The sequence below is a fragment of the Microplitis demolitor genome, chromosome 2, assembly GCF_026212275.2.
Source record: "Microplitis demolitor isolate Queensland-Clemson2020A chromosome 2, iyMicDemo2.1a, whole genome shotgun sequence".
Classification (NCBI taxonomy): domain Eukaryota; kingdom Metazoa; phylum Arthropoda; class Insecta; order Hymenoptera; family Braconidae; genus Microplitis; species Microplitis demolitor.
Window position 1 is genome coordinate 2,457,600 of NC_068546.1, and position 10,881 is coordinate 2,468,480.

General features: G+C 29.5%; 1 protein-coding gene across 2 annotated transcripts; it reads right to left on the reverse strand.

Moving 5' to 3' along the window:
* Positions 1-1,131: 1,131 nt before the first annotated feature.
* On the reverse strand, positions 1,132-10,214 carry LOC103573542 (bone morphogenetic protein 1 homolog). Of its 2 annotated transcripts, none has more exons than XM_008552686.3 (6): positions 10,024-10,214; positions 6,509-6,874; positions 4,810-4,988; positions 2,556-2,786; positions 1,926-2,147; positions 1,132-1,828 (listed from the first exon to the last, which is right to left on the reverse strand). In XM_008552686.3, exons 2-6 carry the CDS (start codon positions 6,862-6,864, stop codon positions 1,344-1,346), a joined length of 1,473 nt encoding a protein of 490 aa, XP_008550908.1. In that variant the 5' UTR covers positions 6,865-6,874; positions 10,024-10,214; the 3' UTR covers positions 1,132-1,343. The 2 variants fall into 2 exon arrangements, with proteins under 2 accessions (XP_008550908.1, XP_008550907.1); XM_008552685.3 differs by having other exon boundaries at positions 10,002-10,214.
* Between the last annotated feature and the right edge of the window lie 667 nt (positions 10,215-10,881).

Here is a 10,881-nt window from a genome sequence, read left to right on the forward strand (position 1 = left end):
TCAAAATATTTATATTAATTCATATTCTAAGGCAATTAGATGGTTTTTAAATTTTTTATATAAATTTCAGCCTATTCATTGTAATTTTTTATTGTAATTCAATATAAATTTTATAAATTAGATCATCAACTTTTTATCATAACCGACGATTAAAAATTGAACTAGAGAGAATTTATTTAGACAGCCGCTAGGTGTAATTTTGACTCGTAAGTATGAGTAAAAATAAATCTGATTGATTTTTACTCACTGAAAAAGTAAAATTTCGTAATTCAAAAGTAAATTCAAAAAACAGTCATAATGGCCGAAGATTATTCGATTAAGAGTAATATTGAGAATAAATACCATGGCAATATTCATACGAAAATTCTTTCCGTGTAGAACTCATTTATTCTTATAAAATCTCTATGGGAATTTATGAGAATCTATTGGATTCTATGAGATTTTCTAAACGAGGAGAGTTATACAGTTAAATTCAAAATTAATAACTTTGAACCACAGTCGAATTTAATGATGACAACATAATCTGAATACATTTTTGACCTATTAGAACAAATTTAATGCATTGATTACTTAAATAGTCGACGTTGTGTTCCAGTAGAAAATTATTATGAATAACGTAAGATATACAATCTGTATATGAAAGATGTCTCTTAAGCAATAAGAAATTTAAAACCTGTCTCTTCATAATTTCTACATTCTATCAAAAAAATCCAAGTGGGATTGCCTGGGATCCCATAAGAATTTACACAGAAAAGTATAGAATAACGCAAGAATCTTGAGCAATTACCATAGTAGTTTGTGGATTTATATGAGTCCATGTAGGGAACTATGGATATCTGGATTCCCATATAAGAACTTAATATAGAAGGTTGGATACATAGATTTCTTTGTGGAAAATTTATATTGGAATCTGGGTTACTATATATAAGTAATTTCTATAGAATCAAGGGTATTTGGATTTCTATGTCTCTCGTAGTATTAATACGCGTACATGAACAAAAAAACAGATTAAAAGTCTATTAGTCGAATACTTATGAACAAAAAATTAATTAATTGATGTATGAATGTATGGACATAAGATAAAAGGTTCAGTTAAATGATAAAAATTTTTTTCAGTTATTGCAACTTTTTTATTTTGAACGTTTTATAGTGCAACTTTGATAATGATTGATAACAAGATCAATGGTAGTAAGCAAGGTATACATGCATATTATATTGATATATTAAAAGAACAAAATCACACTTCTCGTCGCTCAGGATATGATTGAAAATATCAATCAAAATCACTAAGCTATTAAAGTGGTCATTTTATTTAGTTAGCCTCATAAATACAATTTAGTAAATTAACTGTTCATAGGCAGAGCTATTAACGTGGCTGAAAATCCATAATCCTGATTTATTTCATTACTCACGAATACAACCGACAATTTATTATCCGTTGAATTAAATTGCCACGGGTCTTTGACACCGCAATAGAGTCCATTAAGAAATGCATGGTCATCATTGCCGTCCCTTATTTCGAGGAAATCATTTGCACAACCGTCACTCATTTCAAGAGCAAAGTTATTGATCTGCATTTCTATACGATGATTATCTGGTGCTGTAAAGTACCAAATACACCGTCTATTTGGCGGATACTTCTCAGGATAATTTGTCGATTCTATATTGAAAGGTGTATCTCTCTCAATGTTTACATAGCCTCCACAAATAGTCTGGTAAGCAGCTTGGAACCCACTGTAAATATTTTTGTCACTTGTTTTGACATATGTCACTAGCAAGTAATTACTAGCAATCAAATTGGCTACATAACTATTTCCACAATAACGAGCTAAAGAAAAAAATGATTTACATATTAAATTTTGATCATTAAAAATAATGATATTAAACTGTGAAACAGCATAATTTTTTTGTACGAAAAAACGAACCCAAAACTGTACTATTAGCGCGGTAGCCATTTCTGATTTCCAAATAATCAACTGTACAATCAGGACTTTCGTAAATACTTAATGACGTAACATAAAGCTCGATTCTTTCACCTTCAGCAGCTCTTATTCTCCATTCACAACGTTCAACACCCACCAATGATCCATCCGGGTGTATTGGCGACCTAAAAAAGCCGCTATTTTTAAATAATGTTCCTCCGCATTCTGCAAAATATAATTTCAGATTATCCCTCTTTCTCGAAAAATAGTTATCAAGTGGTATATTAATGTTTACAGATTTTTAGAATGTCACGTGCCAAAAGCCAAAAGGACATATAAAAGTTATGGCTTTGATGAACCAAAAAGGCGTATAATTTTTTTAGTGCCAATCGTTTTGTAAATAAGTTCTAAGCGTACAAATAAAAAAAAATTTCCAAAGCCAAAAGGGCGTATATCTTTAGATTTTTTTCTGCAGATCTTTACGTTTCGAGTGATTCTAAAAAGAATGGCAAAAAAAAATTTTTTTATACCCTTTTTTGTCATGGAACCCTATCTAACTGCTGTAATACGCCCTTTTGGCATTTGGCACACGAAGTAAAAAACGTTATTAATAAGTTTAAAACTAATAATTACTGGGGCATCGGTACAGAAGATTCGTAGTTATGATATCACCGGAGCTGAGTTCAGTACCTCCTCCAATTGGTCGATCATCATTTTCAATTTTATGTCTGGGGATTATAGTATCAAGTTTCTTATGCATTGAATACGAATTCCCAGGAAAGTGCATAACAGAGTAAAAATCATAAGTTTGATTGAAGGTGTCAACAGAATCGATTGATAACTTGTCAAACTCCACAAGTTTGTCTAAATCAGTAATATAAATATATGTATTCTTATTGAAAACTCAAATTAAATCCGATTTGAAAATTTTAACCGGATTTTATCGGAAGTTTCGTATTGACTTTCAATCGAAAAGTTTTGAATGAATCCGATTCAAGTATTTCTATCGCATTTAGTCAGATTCAATTTGAAAGCAATCAAAAAATAAGTTTACTATTTTCCGATTGAAATTTAATTGGATACTTCAAACACGCCCGAGCAATTCTGACTGAATGCCTTTGTTTCCGATTGAATCTGATAGAAATCCTACTGAGTTTCAAACAAATTCAATCGGATTTATTAAAGTTTTTAATCAGGGTTGATATTAATTATGTCGAGCATAAATAATAGAGTTTAGAACAAAATGGAATATCATTTTCTTAAAAGTAAAACATTCTTTTCTTATCGTTTCTATGATTTTAACTTTTCTGTCTAGTTGAGGTATTTATCCTGATTAAGAAAAATGATTTACTCCATGTTAAGTGTAAATCTATATTAAGGTGATTCAAAAAATAATAAATTTTTTTTTTTCGCAAACAGGATCAAAAGTTTCATTTGAATAAAAAAAGACTCCTGTGAAAATTACAGCTCTTAATATTAACATTAAAAGGTTCCGCATTGCACTTTTCTATTTTCCATAAGATTTTTAATTTTAATTGTTTTCTAGTGTAAAGCCGCAATTACGGCCTTTTACACTTTTTGCCTTCATATCGCAAACTGCTTTACTTCTCCTCCTCTGCCTTCCACTAGATCTTCATCCCACGCCTAGCGATCAGAGACCTTCGTTTGAACCCGACGTGTGGCTAAACGATCACCCAGCCAAGTAGTGATCATGCTCGATGCTACTTAACTTTGGTGATCCCTCGAGCCACGCGCGTGCCGAACGGCTGCCTCAGCCACATTATTTTCCATAAGAATAACATGAAAAAAATTTTTTTTTCGTCTTCTGATTTCTGTAAGTAGCTAACGATGTGTCATAGGAATAATTGGCAGGCATATTTTTGTAGGTAATTGAATGCTCTACAAAAAAAGTGTCTTATAATTTTTTGATAAATTTATTTGTTCAAAAGTTATTTGAAGTTGAAGTCGAATTCATATTAAATTTTGAGATTTTCTTACTTTTCCGGCGAAACTATCAGACTTATTACAAAATATCATGGGGTCTTTTTTGTAGACAATTTCATTCTCTAGAAGTTATTCTTATACAGTTTTTTCGAATCCCGCATTGTTTTCTAGTTATTTTTATTTCAATGTCAAGCTCTTAAAATCGATCAGAAAACTATTTTTTTATGAGCTTGACATTAAAATAAAAATAACTAGAAAACAATGCGGAATTCGAAAAAACTTTATTAGAATAACTTCTAGGGAATAAAATTATCTACAAAAAAGGTCCCATGATATTTTGTAATAGGTCTGATAGTTTTCATATCAAAATTTTATATGAATTCGAATTCAACCTCAAATTACTTTTGAACAAATAGATTTATCGAAAAATGATAAGAAACTTTTTTTGTAGAGAAAATATGGCTGCCAATTATTCCTATGATACATCGTTAGCTACTTATAAAAATCAGAAGAAAAAAAAATTTTCATGTTATTCTTATTTTGAACCTGTTTGCGAAAAAAAACAAAAAATTTATTATTTTTTTGAATCACCCTAATCTATATAGTAGTCGATTTAAATCATTTCAAATTGTTTTGAAATGATTTCAAATCATTTTTCTTGATCAGAGTAGATAAGCATTTAATACTGTATATTATGTGTTTAGCTTTTGTTATTATTTACGTTTCTCAGATGAAAGTTCGATAAAGATTAAGAAAAACAATAAACATCAGATTAATTTGAATAATTTAATAATGGAAATATTTCTAATTGGTATTATTGTAAAGTCGGAATTATAGAAATTCAGTAAATGGAATTGTTATGATACAAAAAAAAAAAATTATTTTCATAATAGAATGATTTTTCCACTTCGAATAGTTTTCTCTCTAATATATTATTTTTTACCTGGCTGAATATTTTGATAAAGAACTTTAACATATTCGTCACGATCTGGACGCTTATGCTCATGGTCAAAACCAATAGCGTGTCCCAATTCATGGAGGAGAATCACCAAAGTATCACAACCATTTACTAAACTTATAAATCTTAGATTTTTCGATTGGGTTGACTCGGCAAAACAACATCTGCAATTATTAATTCATTTTTGTCGATGCACAGTAAAAAATGTTGTGTTAAAACCAATATAGTCTTTGTGTTCAAAACGGTCCACACAAAATTTATGATATTTTTTAACACAGACTACAGTGTTCGAATTCGACACAAAATTTTTTTTAAATTCTAACACGAAATTTGCACGGAGGAAGTTGTCAAGTAAATATATCTATGCAGCACAATAATAATTACATTACTCTATAGTTTGTGTATAAGAGCGGCAGGACACAAACTATAGAGTAATGTAATTATTACTGTCCTGCATCGGCATATTCACTTGACATTTTTCTTCCTGTGGGCAATACGAGAAAATTTCCCTGATTAAACTACTGAATTCGATCGAATTAAACAGAATTGAATTTCTAATTCTATATAATTCAGATAAATTCTGTCAATTCAGTACCTAAGTCAAAAAAGAATTCTGTCTAATTCGGCGGGAAAAGCAAAATTTATCCAAATTGAAACGAATTTAAATAATTCTATTCGGTTTAATTCGAAAATAATTCTCAAATTTCCGGTTGTGACTCCGAATTAAACCGAATTAGAAACCAATTCAAAAATTTTAAATCGGTTTTATTCTATTTAATTCAAAAATAATTATTGAATTCTTTTAAATTTTGTCTTACCGAATTTAACAGAATATAACAGAATTGAGCGGAATTAAAATTTTTAATTCGGTCGAATTCAGTTGCTTAATCAGGGTTAACACTTTTTAAATATCAGTGGCGACACAGAAAAACTTTTTATTTTTGTGTACTATAAAAATTAAGAAAATATGTTTTATATACACGGAAAAAAATTTCCTGTCTGCTGCAACAGGAAATTTTCTTCCATTTATTATCTGGAGGATACGAAAAATAATAACAATTATTATTTAACATGGAATTATTTTTTTAACAGTTATGAAAGGGAGGTGCAAAACCAGGTTTTAAAAAAATTTTTTCATTTGTAGGCAAAATGGGGTACCCTCTAAAAAAGGTAAGAAAGAAAAGTTATTGAAAATTACAATTTACATGACAATTTCGATTTTTGAAAAAGTCTAACGAGAAAAAATTCAAAATAATGCTAAATTATATTTACAGGAGTGATTTTACAGTGTTTAAACAACAAGCTTTTTTCTATAAAATTTTAGGAATACCCATTTTGTCCTCTCCCTTTCCCATTTTGCGATTTTCTCCCCTATATTAATAATAAAAATTTTTAGGTTAAATTGACATTTATGAAATATCGATTGCACTTTTATTTTTCTGATCATTTTTCTTTGACTATCGATTGAGTTTTCAACACAAATATTGTGTTAATTTTAAAGTAACTTAATAATTTCGATTTTGGTAAAGTGTTACATAATAGATCCATTTAAAATTTTCAAATAACATATAGTAAAATGTGTTGATTTAACGCAAAAAATTTGACACGGACCGTTTTTTAACACATTATTTTTTACTGTGTAAAAATTGTCTTATGTAAAGTAGTACATGTGTATTATAATTACCCGCAATGTAACTTAGTGAACTTTAAATATTTTGAATTCATTTCCGGAGTTCTTTTCACAAATTTAATGCAAGTTGATTTCTCCCATTCACGCATGGCTTGTTTTATTAATTGATACTGTGATCCAGTAAAAACTCTATCGAATTCGAATGGAATAATACCTTGATCCCAAAGTTTTTCTTTGTTTGTTGTAGCAACAGTTCTTCGTGTTCTATTAAATAATTCTTGATATTCAGAAAAAATTGTGATTTTATCCCCATCTTGCCTTAAGGTTTTATCATTTATTATATGCGCATTTATTACAGATATTATTGTAATAAGCAATTGAATTACAAAAAGTTGTGAAATTAATGCCATCTCTTAGTCCCTTATTATTGGAAAAATATCTATTTAGTTTTATTTCTTAACATTAAACATGAAGTAATAATAGTATATTATGTGATAAAGCGAAAAAACATAACGATTTCAGACCAGAGTGAAGTTGGCTGACGTTACCCGCAATCTGATATCGTGTTTCATCTTGAGTTACACTCAATATTTTTTCGTATTACCTTCATTGTAACTTAAAGTTTCAATGTCAGCAGCAAGTCAGAAACAATAAGTTAATTTAAGACCAATCGTGTGATCAACTATTTGTGTGAGCATTAATCGTGATTCGCAGTTTATGATGAAGCAGAAATAATAAACACTATTTACTATTTGTGCTCATTTTTATAAAACTTTGCTTACGTAAATAAAACTGATGGCCTGAAATTTCTTTAAGTAAATTAATTTAAACCTTTTGTACGTTGATAAGAGTTATTTCAAGAACATTCCCTGAAATTTTAACACGATAATATCCACAGTCTTTGAAAGAAGACGATTTGGAGTGATCACTGTATCTTAGCTAAAAATTATCTGAAGTTGAAAACCCTTAAAATTTAGTCAAAGTATCATCAAATCCTCCCCAACGATCTCTGATAACTTTTTTCTTTTTATTTCTACATTTTTGGTGGTCATGTAAAGTACACTGTGAAAAATTCCCATTAAATTTTACTATGGGTGCATTGTAACCCCGGACCATAAGAAAACTGGTACAAAATTTACAAGTGTCCCATTGTAAACGAATGCGCATAGGTCCCAATCGTGTCGTCTGCGCATACCGTTTACTATGGGACACTTGTAACTTTTGTACCAGTTTTCTTATGGTCTGGTGATACAATGCACCCATAGTAAAATTTGTTGGAAATTTTTCACAGTGTAAAAAGTACTATTTTTCACGAAACATTCTGCCATTCTGCGGGTGGGAAACCCCTCATGTAAAAAAAAAAAAACCTCAAACTCAACGTTGGAGAACGGTATTTTTTATGTAAACAGTGTGTACTAAGTTTGAAATAAGTCGGTCATGTAGTTTTCAAATAGCAGTGATCACGGACTTTGAATAAGTATAATTTCGAGAAAAACGCGTTTGAGGTTTTAGAAGAAAGAAGTGAAAAAAATATTTTTTTTTTTCAACTTAGAGGAAGGTGGGACAAGGGTTGCTTAGATTGTCTTAAAATTCTGGGATTATATTCATAAAATTTTTAGTTATTAAAAAAGACAAAGAAAAAAATGATTTTTCAAAAATTCGACACCCTGATTCCTCCCCCCCCCCCCTTAATTAAAATACGAAATTGAATTGAGTTTTGCCTGTACTATTCCTTATTTAGACTATTTTCCGATTTGTTTACAATAGAGGAGATCGGTGTCAATTGAACCATGAGTAAGCTTAAAAAATCGAAAAAAATATAAAAATAAGTCGTCCACTTGGGATTATATTTTAACCCTTTACCAGCGAAGTCGGACAAAATAGTACGCACGGCGCCAAAGTGGGGATAGTCTACAATGTGCGCTCACATTCCCTACTACCTCAGTTTATGAGATTCAGGATCAGTCATTACCGAAATTCACTCAATTGGTGGATCCCTTTAGTACCCTTTTATTTGCTATTTTAATGTTTTTAATGATTTTATTTTATTAATTATTTTCAATATTATCAATTATTTCAAGTTTTAAAAGAAATTTAAATTCAACTTTTTTTTTTTAAATATGAATTTCTCATAATATCTTTTCTTTTTAAATTCTTATTTTTACGTACGGCACTGTTTGCCAGAGCTCACGGATACACACTACGCAGATACACACCGCCCGCTTGATAGGCCACAAAGTGGGAGAACGCCCAGAAGCGTTGAAGGGTTAATACACTAAACCTTATTTTGACTAAAATTTGGAATCAATATGATGATTTAATTTTAAAAAATTCTAGATTTTGTGTTTTTAGGCATCTGTACTTTTTTTTCAGCTCTTGACAAATTGTTTAATAATTTTTTAATTTTTAAATGTAATCTTAAAATTTTTTTTGTAATACCTTCATACATGTATTAGTCATAAACTTCTAACTTTACATCTAGTAAAATAATTCTTGAACATTTTTTTTTAAACTAATTATTTTAATAAAATCATATGGGGCCAATTGAACCAGTACTCTCAGGGACGGTTGAACCACACGAATCACACTGTGAGCATCAGGCATGCGCGCGCATCTTGACTGAATGTCAAAAAAGCTAAACTAACCAAGAAAAAAAAAATTATATTGGCAGAAAGTTTTAAAAGTGATTGTTATAACATATAATGTTATATAAAATAACCAATATTATTGGAAGTGTTGTAATTTAAGTTTTAAGCTGTAATGTATAGTAAATTATTCATTAAAGTCATTCGTTTGTGGTTCTAATACTCTTGGTTCAATTGTCCCCGACTAGTGGTTCAATTGCCCCCGCAAAGGGGACGATTGTACCTTTTCATGCAGTTTTACAATTTCGTATTTATTAGAAATTTTCATCGTTTGTTAAGTTATGTGCTCATGAGAAATGATAGTCTACATAATAAATTATAATTTTGTAAAAAAAAAAGTTATCATTTTGCTATTCCCGTGAAAAATGAATCATACATGGCCATGTATGAAAATTGGCCAGGCATGGCCATATATGACCATACATGGTTTTGTATAACTATATGGTCATGCATGACTGTATTAAAAAAGTTTGTATGGCCATATATGGTTCATATGTGAGCCATATACGGCCATGCATGGCCATGTATGATTCATTTTTCACGGGTTATTCATATAAAAAAAAATGTTAAAGTATTTTTTGTTCAATTGGTCCTTAGATAAAAAATAGTTTAAAATTTTTATAAAATTTTAACGACAGACCAATCAGTCCAAATACAATAAGGTTAGACTAAAATCAGATCAAAATTTTCGACCCGGGTTCTTTCTAAAAGCCGAAACCAATTTTTGTTACTGCCCACTGTCTGAAGGCATTCGCAATTTACACACTCGCAAATTTTTTTTCGCGGCATTGGGTTGAAATTAGCGTGTTTCGACAAGCTGTTCAGACATTAAAACTCGAAGTTTCGATGCTGATATCATGAAAACATGAATAATGTGTATTTAAAAGTAGTTCTATACTTACTTTTTATTTTTTTGATACTTACACACACTATTTAGTCTCTATCAATTCTTATTAGACTCATAAATGTTTACAGAAAACAAAAAATAAAAATACTAAAAAAATATTAATATGAGCTCATCCTTTATAGTTAGAAAAAGCCTGTTTATAAATTTTTATTTCGAAACCGTAAAAATATTCCACAAAAATAAGTGTAGAAATAACTTGTAGAAGTGATGCGAGCTATAATCTTACTGTTGTAATTATTGATAAAAAGGAAAAAACAAAACCATTAAATTTAATTGAAAAAAAAAAAAGTCATTAATTACTAAGTGATAAATTAAAAAATAATAAGGATATTCTATATCACAGCAGATACCTATTAAGACAATTTTTTATTTCATTACTATAGAAAAAAAAATGATTTTACATTGGTATTCAGTTTTACTTTGAATACTATTAAAAAGTACCTTACAAATGCACAGAATAGGGGAGACCGGGGCACGACGGCCCTCTTAAATCGGTAATTATTTTTTATAGCTTTAAATTTCTACAAATATTTCTATAACTATTTCTTAAAAATAATTATCATAAATATTCGAAAGTTAAAATGAAGTCAAATATAGAACTAGATTTCGAATCGATAACCAGTTGTTTTTTTAAGACAAAATAAGTCAAATTCAAGGCAATGAAATAATTTAAGCCAAAAAAAGTCTAATCTAAGGCAAAAAAGTTAAAAAAAGTCAATACTAACTTAAAAAAAGTTTAAAAAGTTAAAATGTGGACTACAGTTGTCGGCATATCGACGACTTCAACGGAAATCAAATTAAATCAAGTCAAATTTAAGATTTTTTTTGACCCGGAATCCCATGGACTTCGAATTTATTTTTAAAAAATTTGATTT